The sequence below is a fragment of the Crocodylus siamensis genome, chromosome 4 (genome assembly GCF_052110815.1).
Source record: "Crocodylus siamensis isolate JL-2025a chromosome 4, ASM5211081v1, whole genome shotgun sequence".
In the NCBI taxonomy this organism is placed as follows: domain Eukaryota; kingdom Metazoa; phylum Chordata; order Crocodylia; family Crocodylidae; genus Crocodylus; species Crocodylus siamensis.
Genome location: NC_143398.1, coordinates 201,946,926 through 201,963,054, shown reverse-complemented (window position 1 = coordinate 201,963,054; position 16,129 = coordinate 201,946,926). Strand labels below are relative to the sequence as shown.

General features: G+C 41.6%; 1 protein-coding gene across 4 annotated transcripts in view; it reads right to left on the bottom strand.

The window, feature by feature from the left end:
• Window positions 1-16,129, bottom strand: part of LNPK (lunapark, ER junction formation factor) — a 61,253-nt gene that overhangs the window by 30,651 nt on the left and 14,473 nt on the right. For all 4 annotated transcript variants that reach the window (XM_090045419.1, XM_090045421.1, XM_090045420.1 and 1 more), the window contains 2 exons: window positions 13,876-13,916; window positions 73-156 (listed from right to left, as the gene is read on the bottom strand). In XM_090045419.1, coding sequence (XP_089901545.1) covers window positions 73-156; window positions 13,876-13,916 — 125 coding nt within the window. The remainder of the gene's footprint in view (window positions 1-72; window positions 157-13,875; window positions 13,917-16,129) is intronic.

The window sequence follows — 16,129 nt, the reverse complement described above, 5'->3', positions numbered from 1 at the left end:
ACAATAGTATTATAGAAGTGCTTTTCTTTACAGTGTATTTTATAAAGAATAGCATTGATTCAAAATTCCTACCTTTGCCTTCTTGGATTCTGGATCAAATCTCTCAAGAATAAGCTTAGCAGTCTTGTAAGTTTCCTTTTCCATTACTTCTTCAAGCTAAAAACAAAAAGGTTTCACACAACAAGATAAACTTTGAAATACTGTTAAGAAGTCTATTTTTTCCGTTTATAGGCATTATATTACAATTGCAGAAGTGTAAACCTTATTCAAATGAGGCATTACTGTGTGCACTTCTTGATTTGCTGCATTAAAAAGGAAAAGAAATTTAGCTTTAAAATTATTTCTAACTTCTAATATGCTATTTGTACTTAACAGCTTTATTGCAAGGAAACACCAAATATTGCTAATTGTTTACATATAATGAGGAAAATAATTACATGCACCAACTTCAATAATGGAATGTGCAAAAATCTATCAGCCATCATTATTGGAAGTTATTAGACATGACAAGCAAATGACAGGCAATTCCTCAGATTTATTTCCTCATAGCACTTAATGCTATTAATTTAAAGAAGGTCGTTAGCCAAGTGCTTTACAGAATAAAGTCTCTGTGCCAATTAACTGCTGTCAGCATTGATTTTAGATTATTTATTAGCAGAAGCAATTAGCTTGCTGCAAATGCTGTGAAAACTCACTAACTGGAGAACAGCCATGGAATTTGCTCAAATGACTTAAGGCTAGAATTCTATCTTTACAGTTAGCTTCAAATGGCTTTTCTGAAAAAAGTGAACATGTTAAGAATTTAAATAAAAAATATGGAATACTATGCATACTTTAGGGATTGTAATTAAAACATTTCATTATTACAGCATTTTATTTACAATGCACTCAAGTGGCTTTATAGCTAATGCATGCACTTAATTAAAAAAGTAATCACTAGTAAAGTATCATTTTAGTGGTTAATAGCCAACATCAGAAGAAGTTTAAACTTTACAACACAGATATTCATAGTTATGAGAAATAGCTAATATGTTCAATTAAAAAAAGATATTTTACAGAATCTGATGGAAAACCTTCTCGCTGAGATATGCCAACCAAGGGCCATATTTCATTTAAAACAGTTTCACACAAAAGTTTAACTGTTTAGTTAAACAGTTGGAAACATGGTGCTGTTGTTTGTCCCCTAAGTTGAGAGGAATGCTGTTTACTGCTTCTGAGCACATCATAGCTGATCCATTGCAACTCTCCTGTCTGATCCCATTCCATGGTAAGAAAAACTTAACACTGGCAACTTAAGCATGTTCCACTTATGGAAATCATTTCTATTTTATGGCTAGTAGAAATGAACAGACAATGCAATTGCAGCTGAAAACAAAAAACATGATAAACCCCTCCCCATGCTCCCGGAGGCTGCAATTGTCAGAGGCCAAATAATTTAAGTTCTCTCAAGCTGTTATTTATTTGTTCAGAAATTTATTGACATGTGACTCAGATATCAAGACCACTGCCCCATGGGTAGCATGGGACTGCTGAAACTTTAGGTTTCTTATCTGTTATTCAGTGGTAAGAAAACATGTTAATATAGTGTATCCTCATTCAGAAAAATCCTGAATGAATGTAAATAAAATCCAGTATCATCCACAACAGAACTGCAGCACCTGCTTAACAGCTCATAGGAACATAAGCAGCGGTCTCAGGCAGAAAATGAAATGATATCCAGACCGCCCATTAGGGACAACAAACTACCAGGAATGATTAGGACAATAAAATGCAATTCTCCAAAGTCAAATTTGAGCAGGACATTGGGGACAGCGTTTGTTGCAAGGATGTTGGGTTATTCTATTCCATCTTTAGCTAGACCAGAAATTAAGGCCTGACACACAAACTTAATTACATCCTCAATCTTCCTAGGGAAAGAGAAAAGACCAGAAGAGGAAAACTCATTCAACTCTGGCTTCCCCACAACTCTAGAGCTGTGAAACTAAAAGTACAGTATAACCCAAATCCCATTGGTTCACAGCCCAAATTGCAGTGGCTTCCCAAGTTAAGAACAATCTGTTCAGCTGTGTGCTGGGGGGGGGGGGGTGTTTTGTTTTTTGGTTTTTTTTACTTTGAAGGGCACCGTTTTGCATTTCAGGCAGAACTCATCAGCAGTCTCAGCAGCTGATCAGAGAAGTGGCATCTTTTGAAATAAAAGCCACTTCAACTCCTGGAGGACCTTAGCAGTCCCACACAACTATTTACTGAAGCTAGTTCTCAATTCCCATCTTGGCAGGTAAGGAACTCAACCCAGCTAACTATCCAGGTTCTAATGTAGAAAGGTGGAGGGCGTTGCATTTGCACAGCCTTGGTACCCATGCAGGAAAGCCAGAAAGTCAAGAAAAAGAAGCCTTTTAGGAATACTTCTGTCCCCTCTATTTTATTCAGGAACAGATTCCACTACTGGTTTAGCTTTCTTGTAAAACGGTCCTGGCTATTTGAGCCATCAGTACCAGCACATTACTAAATAAATAAATAAATAAATACCTCATTATGCCCTGTGTGCAGCAGGACAGAGCTGAAAGGTGAAGAAGTAGCAGAACAGACTCTCCATTCAGTAAAGCAGGCTTATTCACCCGTAAGACATTTGGACCAAGTACAGACAGTCAAAAAGCCCAAGTCTGAATTGATTCAATCTTCACAGATTAGTCTAAGCTGCATACATTGAACTGATAAGCAAGTGAGCATACATTTACTTTTGATTCTGGAAATGCAGCCACATGCCTGCAGTGGCCCAGGCGGAGGAAGTGTAAAGCACTGTTGTGGGGGAAGTGTAAAGCATCTTGGGATGCTGAGGGACCACAAGTTAAACTTCAAATCTGGAGGGGATCTGGGACAGAAGTTCAATAAACCAATTTAACTTGAATCGGTTAAGTCTGAAACTACATCCAAGGTTCATTTTAAACCTTGAAAGTGGTAAATGTGCACTGAACTTCTATAGTATTACAAGATTTGCACCAGTTTCCAATCATGTATATGTGGTTTGTGTGTAATTTCTGATCTCTAGCCTTGGAGGTAGCTATCAACAGGAGCCAGATACCCAAATAACTTTGTGGATCTCGTCTTCAGTCTCCTTGTTAGAAGCACTGGCATAGCAACATGAAGCTAACAGCTGTATATTACTGTAAAGAGGGTGGAAAGAGATAGACTTTTTCAAGTCTCCTCGTCTTCGGAGTACCTGGACTTCCACAGCTCCAACAAGAATATGCAAACAGCAAAACCCCATTCCTGTCCCTTTTCAATGAGGAGACAATTATTTTTGTAATTTTGTTTTCAGATTTAACTGCTGCCCAGTTTTAACAGACTATAAACCCAGAATTCTATTTTGAGATGTAAAATATTACTTTGGATACAAGGGCAGGCAGAGATTCAGTTAATGCCTTACTGAGATCCAATCCCAGCAAGTGTGCAGGAGGCACTATTACTAGAATCAGGGATCTGACTCCAATCACACTACTGCTAATAGAGCGCATGGGGCATGGGCTTGCAAGTGGTGAGTGGGAGGAGGAAGTTATCCATTCCCCCCTGACCCAACACCTGCAAACCCATGGGCTCTCTGCAGGGACTCCATGACCAGGGAGCTTATCCCCTATCCCAGGAACCTGGTGGATATCTAAAAACCATATGCTCAGCTGGACAGTGTACTCATTTTTAAAGGTTCCATATTGCCAGGACCCTAGGATAACAGAAAAGCTCCCTGATCTGTTGGGACTTTTAAAAACCGCATGTGCAACCCAGATACATACATTATTTTCATACATCCTTGCATCCCAAGATCAGAGACCCTCTCCCCTATACTGGGGTCCTAGTGGCTGGGGATGTCTAAAAAGTGACTTGCCTTTAGAAGCACAAGATATTTTCAAACTCCTTGCTCCACACCTCCCAGAAAGCTGCTGGGTTGACTGGCTCACCCAGGGCTCTGCAACCCAACATTTTACAATGCCTTGTCCTACAACCCTCCACCAGAGTTGAAGGACAAGGCAGGTAAGGCTGTTGAGCAGGTTCCTGGTAGAGGGAGAGCTGGGAACCTTGCAACCCACTCCCCCGGTAGACCATTTTTCAGCACTGGGACTTCGGCTGACCAAGTCCCAATGTCAACCCCCATCCAGTGCTAATGCTGACAATCAGTTAATTGTTAGCATCAGTAACATGCTACATATTCAGTCTATGGTGCTAGGCACACAAGCCACAAATAATCCACATATTTCAGACTACATTTGCAGTTGGTTTGCCATTTTATGGCACCCTAAATTGTCTGCATGTATAGTATTTATTAAATCACACTTTAAATGTAATATGTGCCAGAGGTCTTGAACTCAGAAATTAGTTTCCGCCTTCAAATAACTTGACATTTTTCTTAAAGTCCACCTCTCTCACTTAGTAATTTCATACCAAGTGGCATAGTAGTTATTTCTGGCTCTCACCTCTTCTGCATTTCAGTACTTCAGCAAAATGCAAATATGTTACTGGTGATAAGTTAAACTTAAACAGCAGTTGAACATGGTGACCAGTTATACTCTAGGCCTGTGCCAATAAGGAAGTATTCGGTTCAGATTTGGATTTGGCTGATTTGGAGGACAGTGATTCAATTCAGAGATTCATATCACTGTCCTGAATCAATTCAGCCAAATCGGCATTGGAAGATTTGGCAAGATTCAACGATTTGGATCGGCCAGGGAGAGGCAGGCACAGATGGATGGCTGTAGGTTCTCCTGCAGCTACTCTGGCTGTGGCTGCAGGGAAATATCTGTATACGTTGATAACACTCAAACAGGGATTTTGAAACAATTTCACTAGGTTGTCTCTTAAGGTGTGGTTATTCTCATGGACCACATTCTCTTCCATTTATAATTGCACAGATGGCCACTTTTTCAACTGGCAAGCAAATGGAATTCCTGTGGCAACTATGTCAGTTATACGTATGGAAAAGTCATATTAGTAATGCATTTTAAAGTTATTTTAAATGTGATTTAGCAGCTGGAAGTTTGAAGAACTGGCACCATGCAACTTCGGTCAGGCTGCAGTTGGAATACTATGTCCAGTACTGGGCCCTGCACTTCAAAAGGGATGTGGCCAACCTGGAGAGGGTTCAGAGGAAAGCTACCTGGCTTGGTGAGAGGGCAGCAGGACAGGCCCTATAAGGAGAGACTAAGGGACCTGAACCTGTTCAGCCTCAGCAAGAGGAGGCTGAGGGGGGACCTGGTGGCTGCCTACAAACTCATCAGGGGAGTTCAACAGCAAATAGGTAGAGCCCTTTTCTCCCCAGCACCACCTGGGGTGAAGAGGAACAATGTTAATAAGTTGATGGAGAATAGGTATAGGTCAGAGATCAGAAAGCAATTTTTTTTTTTTTTTCCCCAGTTAGGGTGGCCAAAATCTGGAACCAACTTCCCAGAGAAGTGGTCCTCGCCCTTACCTTGGGAAAATTCAAGAGGAGGTTGGATGATCACCTGTCTGGGGTCTTGTGAACCCAGCATTCATGCCTGCCTGTGGCAGGGAGTCAGGCTAGATGATCTGTTCAGGTCCCTTCTCACCCTAGCTACTATGAAACTATGTGAAAAACCTCTCACTTCATCCCATCAAAATTGCTCCAAGTAGGTCAGTGTGAGAAACAATTCTACCTACAAAAAGGCAAACTCAGATCATTTATATAACAGGTACAGGTTAATACAGCTATTGTTAACTTCCACTATGAATTAAGGGAGTATACAAAGCCAAAAATGGACTGTATTTATTCAAATTCAAGATGAGACCCTCATCTTGGATTCAAGGACAAGCTGCAGGGGTGTAAGTGGCTCTGACTCTGGGCCCAACCCAGGACAGGGGCCAGAGTTGGAACCACAGCAGCTGTCTGGCCCAGCCACCTACTGCTGCTACTTGCCCTCTAGTTCCAGCCCAGGGCACAAAGCACATGATCACTTCTGCCCCTACCTTGCCACACTGTTTGCAGCACCAACAGCAGCTCCAGCCTCGCTCCTGCTCCAACTCTAGGGCTGAAAGCTGCCACAGCTACTGCTACATGGCCAGGCAGGACCCAATGCAAACGTGCTCTGTGCCCAAGGTCACAGGATGCCAGGGCGTGGGAAACAGAGGTAGGAGGGAGGGAAGGGGGCAGGTGGCAGGATGCAGTCATAGGGACCAGGCTCCAAGACATACAGGAACCATGAAGGGAGGTGAGGGGGGTGGAGAAGGAAGGTGCCAGGGTACATAGGTACTGCGGGGGGGGAGGTACAGGAGGCAGCATGGGACAAGGGGTTACCTTGCCTACTGCTGTCTACTCTCCTACAGCAGGGGGGCGAAGGGGGGAAAATCAGGAGTAATTAAATTTAATATCACCCTCCAATAGTTAGATTCTATACATGGATACAATGTTATAATTTTCCATGCATGGAATCTAAATTATGAGAGGGGGTGCATCTTAAAATTCAAAGTCATCTTGAACTTGGGCAAGTACCAGATAACGGTCTGAGTAGGGCTGAGCAAACAGTACAGTGAACTTATCTAGCTTCTTATGCTGACATTTTATCAAGCAGGTAAAAATATCTCAAATTAAAGCCCACTTTAATGAATTAGCAAATGTTGAATGTCAATTTTTTAGATTGTGAACTGGTAGCTATAAATTTAAATATACTCTGTCTAGCCAAGACTGATCCCACACAGTAGCCCTTACTCAAATTGTTAACTATTTTTGTTTAAAAATGTGCAAGATTATGTAACAGTGCAAATTTCAAGATAGAGAAATGTATGACTGGTATGGGAAAAGCTTGGAATGCTGGCAATAAGGTAATTTAATTAAGGATTAAAACTTGTTAGTTTTAAGGCTGACTACTTTAAGTACAACTAACTATGTGTCCCAGAAAGTGAGAGTATCTTCTATACCTCAGTGAAAAACTAAAAAAAAAAGTTAGAAATTTGAGAGACAGCAAATAAAGCAGCTTAAGACAACTACATAATACTGCTTGGGACCAGACCTTGTGTGTATGTATGACTCCTTATTTAAGGTACTTGATCAATTACAGAGCTAAATTTCATTCTTGCAGTAAACATAAAATTATGGTTAAACAAGTTTAGTGTCATCCCCTCCCCACACCCAACTGTTCCTCTCCTGCTTGCAGCCTCCTAGGCAAAGTACAGACAGTCAGAAAGGACAGGGCTGAATTAACTTAGTCTTTGCAGGTTAGTCTAAGATGCAAAGATTGAACCAATAAGCAAATGAACAGACTTTCACTTCCGATTCAGGAAATGCAGCCACATTTTAACACCACCTCCCACCTCATCCTCATTAAAAAAAAACTAGGCGACTGTGGCATTGATGCCTACACAGTCAGATGGATTGCAGATTGGCTGAAGGGTCCTACTCAGAGGGTGGTGGTGGACGGGTCATATTCGACCTGAGAAGCAGCGGGCAGTGGAGTCCCCCAGGGCTTGGTCCTTGGGTCCACACTGTTCAATCTCTTTATCAGTGATTTGGATGATGGGGTGAAAAACAACCTGTTTAAATTTGCTGATGATACCAGAATTTGGGGTGAGGTGAGCATGCTATTAGGGAGGGAAAGACTACAGCAAGACCTGGATAGGTTGCAGGGGTGGGCTAACAAAAACAGGATGCGTTTCAATTCTGACAAGTGCAGGGTGCTATACTTAGGCAGTAGAAACCAGCAGCACATTTATAAAAGATGGGAAACTCCCTTCTTGAGAGCACGGAGGCAGAAAGAGATCTTGGAGTCATTACTGACTCCAAGATGAACATGGGCCGACAATGCAAGGTCATGGTTGGCAGGGCTAACCGGACCTTGTCGTGCATCCACAGGTGCATCTCAAGCAGGGCCAAGGAATCCTCCCCCTCTATGCAACACTGATCAGGCCACAGCGGGAATACCGTGTCCAGTTCTGTGCGCCCCACTTCAGGAGGGATATGGACGACATTGAGAAGGACCAGAGGAGGGCCACCCACATGATCCGGGGACAACAGAGTAGACCCTACAATGAGAGACTGCGGGACCTGAACCTGTTCAGCCTTCACAAGAGAAGGCTGAGGGGGGACCTGGTGACCATCTATAAACTCACTAGAGGGGACCAGAAGGGTTTGGGAGAGACCTTGTTTCCCCTAGCACCCCCTGGCATAACAAGGAATAAACAGCCATAAGTTGTTGGAGAGTAGGTTTAGATTAGACATCCGTAAGAACTACTTCACAGTTAGGGCAGCTAGGATCTGGAACCAACTTCCAAGGGAAGTGGTGCTGGCTCCTACCCTGGGGGTCTTTAAGAAGAAGCTTGATGCATACTTGGCTGGAGTCATTTGAGCCCAGTCTCTCTCCTGCCCAGGCAGGGGGTCAGACTTGAAGATCTACAAGGTCCCTTCCAACCCTACTTCTATGATTCTATGCCTACAGTGGTTCAAGCCAGAAGCTGGGGGACAACAGAGCATGGCTCTCTGGCACATAGCCAGCATGCGCTATGTCTTCGCTTTCTCTTCCTGCTGCCCCCAAGGTCTCTGGTATTTGCGGTCAGAACTCACACATGCAGGACTCTGCAGGATTGCTCATCACTTTCTCTTCCTGCTTTCAAGAGCCTCTGGGATTTGTAGTCCACAGATGCAGCCAGCACTAAATAAGCAGGGCATGGCAGCTCTGTACTTGGGGGAAGGGAAATTTAATCCCCCTCCCTGGCCCCAGACCGCAGCAGAGGTTTGTTGGCAGTGGGGGGAGGAGAGGAGAAGCAATGAGCCAGCCCTCACTGCTCCACCTAGGCAGCAGAAGGTCAGAACCAGCCCTGCTCTCTGGAGCAGATAGCATAGCCAAGCCCAGAGCTGCAAAATGCTGGGATGCTGAGGGACTGTGATTTAACTTGAACCAGGAAGAGGTCTGGGACAGAAGTTGCATAAACCAGGTTGACCTAAATCAGTTAAGTCTCATACTACATTCAACCAGGCTTATCTTAAACCAATTTCAAAACGGCTAAGCCTGATTTATGTGCACTGAACTTATATTCTGTTACAGGTTTAAACCTGTATCTGATCACTTAAACCAGTTTGTGTGCAACTTGTCTCAGAAACCCAGGTCTAGGAAGTTCCAATTCAGAGGCTGTACCCCTAACTCCCATGCTTAAGTGCATGTCCTAATTTTCCTAAAGTATATCTGAAAAAAAACTAGCTCTTTTAATATTTACAATAGCCAAAACTAAAAAGACAGACGCATGGGGAAAACAGAAAAAAAATCACTACTTGAACTGCAACAAATATATGAGGATTTGTGGGGAACAAAGGACAGCTTTCCCAACTGTACTGACAAGTCTCAGAGGCAACACAAGTCTCAGTTACAGAAAATGCACTGTAATGCATGCTTACCTTAAATTTCAGCCAGGACAGTGTTTGGCAAGGTAGGATTCTATTGTCTTCTTGGAAAGCAGGCAGAAGATGATTCAGTTTAAGAGTTAGTGATTTTTTTAAGGATGATATGGTGGTTAGTGCAACCCAGTCTACTTCAGTTTTTGGAAAGGTTTGCAATTTCAGTATTGTATAATCTATTTATATGCATTTTGGATAAGTTCATTATTTGCTCAAACACTTAACAAAAAACCAACACCAATGTTTTGCCTATAGTTTACACTGAAACAAATATGCAGATAGATGGTGTTTAGGCCCATGAACTTTACATTACAAAAATGATGTCAGAGAATGCTCTAAATTCATTAATCTCACCATTTTGAAGCATAATAAATTGGCACCTGAAATGACAAAAGGGAAGGACCTTGGAAACTGATCCATTCCCATAATTTTCAAAATCTAATAGTAAACCTGAAACGGACTAATAGAAGCCTCTGGAACTAATGGGACTTAGCTGGTCTTGGTGCTGCTAATACCACAGTACTGTGTTCAGTACGCACTGGTTTGGTTAAGTGCATAGCATTATTTCAGTGCTGAGGCTACACATTTAAACAGAGTATACTATATAGACGTAACAAAGCACCACAATGAATAAAAGGACTTGAGTATCCTCTTCTCCCCCCTTTAAAATTCTCTCTCCCTTACACAAGTTACAAGGGATATCGTATTACTGGTGACTGCCACTGAAGTGTTATCATAATCTAGTCAAGGATTTTAAGCCCAGATCTTGACAAGCCTCTTCTATTTTTACCTGTATTGACAGTAAATGTTTTCTGGTTTGTTTTTTAGGACAGGTATATAGTACATTCATAACTGGGCTAAAGTAAACTCAAATCTTCTTAAGTTCTGAAAAAAAAAAAATGACAGGTGAAGTTTTCCCCTCACTACTACTTGCATAATCTCAGTATATCTTCTATTCAGGTTTTAATGTACTTAAATTTCCTGAACTCTCCCATGAGTAAAAAATTTGATTTATGCTTTGACATCTTCACTAACAGATGAAGAGTTTTTAGAGTCCAAGATGGACCAGCAGAAGCTGCAAAACCTATTCCAGCACAAAAAAAGATGGGCTTGTCCTGTGATTAAGGAGAGAGTAATCCCCTTTGTTTTGCCTTTAACTAGTCTTTAACTTGCCTTTAACTATTTAAATCATACACTTTCCCTCCTTCTCATAGGGATGTGTTCTCAAAGAAAATATTTCATTAACGTTTTCCAGATCTTCACCTCACCACATCAGGAGATGCACGTATTTATGGGGAAAAACAACAATACTGAAAGAATGTCACCTATAATATCAGGCTGACCCAGTGAATAAGGACAGATGAAGCATCTATCCCACAAGTTAGTTGCTTACAGATCCAAATCCACACTATTAGCTCAGCTGAGGCTAAGCAGCAGCTTTTCTTTCTGACAAAGTTTCAAGGATTCTGTTGACCCTTCTCACCTCCCGAGTAGGCTCTTATCTGTGGTACTCAAGCCTGTGTCATCATTTCTCCTGGTCAACATAGACTTGAGGCTGTTAGGAGAGGAGGCATGACTAGTAATTTTGATGCCTTATGCAGATATTGTCAAGCACTGAAGAACTGGTGGGGAAGGAAAGGGGTAATGCCAAGCACCAGAAAGCAGGAGTGCAGAAACACTGCAGGATGCTGCTGGTGCTTGCAGTCAGTGCCTTACTCATCCCTTCTAGTTAGGGAAGGAATAGGCTATTGCAACTACCCTACACGTACACTATAGACTCTTCCTTTCATTTCATTTGGGAGTAGTTGCTCAGCTTTGTCAGTGTTTACTAGCTGGCTGAAGCCCAGTATGAATGAAGTCACATCTGTACTAGTAAGAACAAAGGTAACCTCTATTTTAACTAAAGTTGCCTACCCACCTTTTGGATACAGAGGGGATTACAACCTGAGGATCTTGAGTCACTGTTTCATAGCAGCTGAGAACCCAAGAATGGGGGTGTTTTTTGGTTGGGTTTTTTTTTTTTTGGGGGGGGGGGAGGGAAGAGAGACGGGGGTTGCTTTTTTTCCCCTTCTGCATTTAGTGAAAAGGCTTTTCTGTCTCATGTATAAGTTAACTATAGCTATCCATGGCTTACTATGTAAATAGGATTGCAGCATAGTACTCAGCATGAATCCATACCCAAACAATATCTGGAAGCTGGTTGGCACATAATAGTTCTTCTTTCAGGAAATACATTGCATTGGTGTTTCATGAGCTTGAAGGGGATTCAGCTTCTTTCAACATAATGGTTTCACATATGAACATCTAGATTAGTTCAAGTCTAGCTACATTACAATTAGAGGTGCACCGATACAATATGGACCGATGTATCGGCACCAATAAAAAGGAAAATTGACATCATCAGCAATCTGCTTTTTTGGCTTATATGGCCAATAAATGCTGTGTGCATGTGCACAGCCAGAGCATGCATGTGGCCAGCTGGAAGAGCAGCATCTGGCTGGTAAGTCTGTTGGGGGAAGGGGAGCAAAGCAGGGGGGGAAAGAGGCATGGGGGATGGCAGATCAAGGCCCCTGTGGTGAAGGAGGGAGTGGGGCTGGGGAAGGGGCAGGCACTGCTCAGCCAGGGCAGGGTGCAAGGCGGAGTAGCAAGAGGCTCGTCTGGTGGGGCAGGGGAGCCCCCCAGATCTGTGTGCAGGGTGGAAGAGCCTGGAGCCTGTCCCCTGGTGCAGGGGTTGGGCCAGGGCTGCACTTTGGGCAGGCAGCAGCAGCACTGGAGGGTGGAAAAAAGAGGAAGATACGGCAAGTTCTAGAGTGGCTGTAGCCCATCACATAGTCCCCCTCACCCCAACACCACCACAAGCACAGCACAGCCCAGCTCCCCCTCCTCCCCACACCAGGAAGAGCCAGACACTGGCCCCCACCCTACCATGCAGTGGCAACCCATCTTCATCCCACACAGATCTGGGGGGACACATGTCCCTCATGGCTCCTCCAGGGGTGCATGTAGTGGTGGGATCCACACCTCATCAGGTGAGCCACATGGCTTGATCCCTCACCCTGCCCTGCCCAGTCAGGGCAACACCTGTCCCTGCTGTACCCCCTAAAAGCTCCACTGCCTCCTGCCCTGGCCCTAGCATAGCTGCTGGGAAGAGCCCAGTGCAGCAAATGAGTGCACAGCGACAGCCCACCCTCTCCCCACACATTGATATGATGGTCATACGCCACCCCATGCTTCCTCCAGGAGCATGTGCAGCAGCAGGAGCTGTCCCCCCGCCCCCCCACACACACTGCCTCCTGGACAAGCCACGCCTTGGCTGGGCAGTGCCTGGCCCTGCCCCAGCCCCACTCCATCCCTCACCGCCAGGGCCTCTATCTGCACCCCCCACACCCCTTCCCATGCCACAGACTTACCAACTGGATGCTGCTCTACAAGGTGCCAGGCTGAATTCCTTGGTACATGCATGTTGCGGCTGCATGCATACACATGGCATTTATTGGCAACATCAACCACAAAAAGCTGAGTGACAATAATGTCCTTTCATTGGTGCCGATATGATATGCACCTCTAGTTCCCAGGAAATCATCCTTCCTGCATGGAACTTAGTAAGTTTTACAACTCAAGCTTTCAAAATCTGTTCTGTTAAGCTGTTTGTTCTTGTCTGCTGATGCTCACTGAAGAGTCTAGCTCCAGTGCAACCTAATCATGATGAAGGAGTAAAGGAATTAGCTAATTCTAGCCAGGAATTTTTTCTGAAGTGAAATTAAAAATGCAAGTACCATCATACTCTCTTTCAGAATATGGCATGAATTGGTATTTACTGTCCCTCTTCTCCTTCCTTCCCTCATCACAGAAAAGAATATTTCTATCAATGTAATGACTTCTCTAGCAGTAGCAATATTACAAATAACCTCTGTAAAGCAGAGTTAAATATTAGGTTAAGGAAAACTGTGACAGTTGCCTGTAAAAACTTGTCTTTATTTTTTATTATATTAAATTAGGCTTATTGAATAAAGAATTAACAGACAACTATTGCGTACTGTATTATTTTAAGTCACGGGGATGTGTTTTGCTTTTTTGTACTAGAGTAGCAGACACTTTTCACCATACAAGGTAAGCTTAGTTAGCATGCCAATAGGTTAAAGTTCGTTTTTGCAATCCGTCATTAAATAAGATAAGCTTATATATTCAACAGCCCCAAGATCTTTGATTCAACCAAATAAAACTAAAACAAAACAAAACAAAAAAAACAAAACCAAAAAAACCAACAAGGCATTGATTTTTACATGCAAGAACTAGTTCTAACCAGTTTTTGGCGAGATGAGGGGGAACGCTTAAACTATATTGTGAATACATGAAAACAAAAAGTAGCTTAAAAAAAAAAATGAAACTCTGAAGCTATGTAACACAGGTAAACAATCAGTAGAACTGTGGAAAGTATATATAAAAATAAGATTTAACGGATAATTTTATTTGAAGTAAAGTTTACTTACTATTTTTTTCTTTTGGGATTTTAGTTCTTCTAATGCTTCACCTTAAAAAGAAAAAAAAAAAAAAGGAAGATATGGATCATTTTATACATTTGAAAAATGATACTAATTTCAGCATGCATAGGTTGAATATCTATCCTCCCAACTGTGAGATCAGAAAATGTTCACATGCTGGCTCCAAGTCATACCAACTATCAGCAAATCTTATATTTTGATAATATAAATTCTTAAATGACAATAAGGTCTCTTATAAAAGTTATATTTTTTAGTTTTATCTGTATAGCTAGAGTGACAGAATGCAACGATAAAAAACTTTTAATGTACTACTTCTTTAAGCGAACTACTTCTAGCACAAGACCTGTTTTGACCTATATTAAAATTAATACAACAGGCAAAATTTGCTCAAGACTGTAAAGGAGTCTGACTCACCAGAAAAACCTTAAAACCAAGTTTTAATACATGTATTAGAGACCTAGATTCACCTGCTTTAATATACTTCAAGGAAGTCTGTTATGCAGGGTAGTTTCAAATGCTAGATCAATTGCAAACTTAACATCTGAATCTATATTTCACCCTTCCAACATTTCCAAACTCTAACAAAACTCCAGTTTTATAAGAGAAGCTATTACTACTAGAAGGTCATTTCACAGCAAAAAGAAGGGACACAGTTAGAGCTAGTAGGCACAACACCTAACCTCTGTTATCTCTGTAGGAAAAAAAATGAAGTCAAATGCAAGTGGGATTTTTCCTGGAAGTCAATGTTAGCAATTTTGCACTCATGGAAAAAAAAAAAAAAAAAAACCTCACTGTAATAAGCCGGTGAGTAATGTAAAAGAATGAATTCCCTTGATGCTACCAATTCTTTGCTACCTTCTTCATAGAATACTACGCATAGAATAATGGATTTTACTAAAGTAGAAAAATATAGGAGAGTATTTACTATCTTGTATTCCTCCTCTATTGAAAGTTTAGCACCCAACCTCTTCCTCTATACATCTCATTTTGTGGGTTCCAAAATTACTTTGTTAGTGCCATTTTTTCCAGAAATGTACCTCATAACATTGGGGAAAAGTAGAGGCAAAAACAAAATTGAAGTGATCAAATTACATAACCATTATTTAGATCATCCCAAATAAATGGAGAAAGAAAAACACAAGATTTTTTTTCATATTACTTAATCCTCTTGGAACAGCTTTAATATTTCTCAAAATTAAAAAGGAATTTATACTAGTTTGCACATTCAGCTGACATTCAAGCAACAAGCCATTTTTATTTCTAATTTATAAAATAAACTCCTTAGTATTTAATGGGCAGATGTACAGAATTAATATTATATACACAAACACAGCTAACAACTATTCAGTCGCAAAGGAGAGCAACAATATATGCTGCAAGACCTAATACCACCTGTAGTTGGACCAGCTGGTATCAGTTACTCTCATAATTAGGCACCTTTGAAATTCATTAGTCATACGAATTACATGATCCGACCTCCAATGCACTACAGGCAATTTCTATGGGAGATGAATAGATAGTAGTAGATAACTTCTCTAGAAGCCCTAAACATTTAGCACCTTGAACTGCACCAGTGGTGCAAGTGCAGTTGAACAACTACCATATTATATTGCAGTGACTTATACTATTGCACAGCATGCAACTTAAGTACATTTTCATGAAGTAAGCTTCAGATGCAGCTCCATGGAGTACTGCAATAATTTTAAAACTTGGGAAACTTTTTTATTTATATATGATTAGTACAACAGGAACGGCAAAGGGAGCAAGAATGATCCACAAGATAAATTCATAGAGCAAATGTCCCTCCTCTATCATCAAGAGACGATTACTAGAAGTTATCATCCAACTACAATATCATGCATCTTTGGCTCAACTCAATTTAGCAGCTGAAAAGCGGGGTGCAACGTTACAAAAAGTTAACAGGCTGAAATGAACCTCAAGAGGTCATCCCAGTCCACATTCCTTACAGTATAAATCCCTGGCAGAGGTTTATCTAACCTGATTTTAAAAAACCTCCCGTGAAGTTAATAATCATATGAGCTCCATAGGTCACTTGCTCCTGTGCTGCATGACTCTTACTAAAAAAGCTTTTCTTAACACTTAACCTGCAAATTAAGCTAAGATTCCTCATCATATCTGAAGCTGACATGAACAATTGAACATCCTCCTCTTTGTAAAAAAAATCTTTACATACTGGAAAGCTAAATATGCCACTGACTCTTCCCTTTCCCCAGTCATGTAT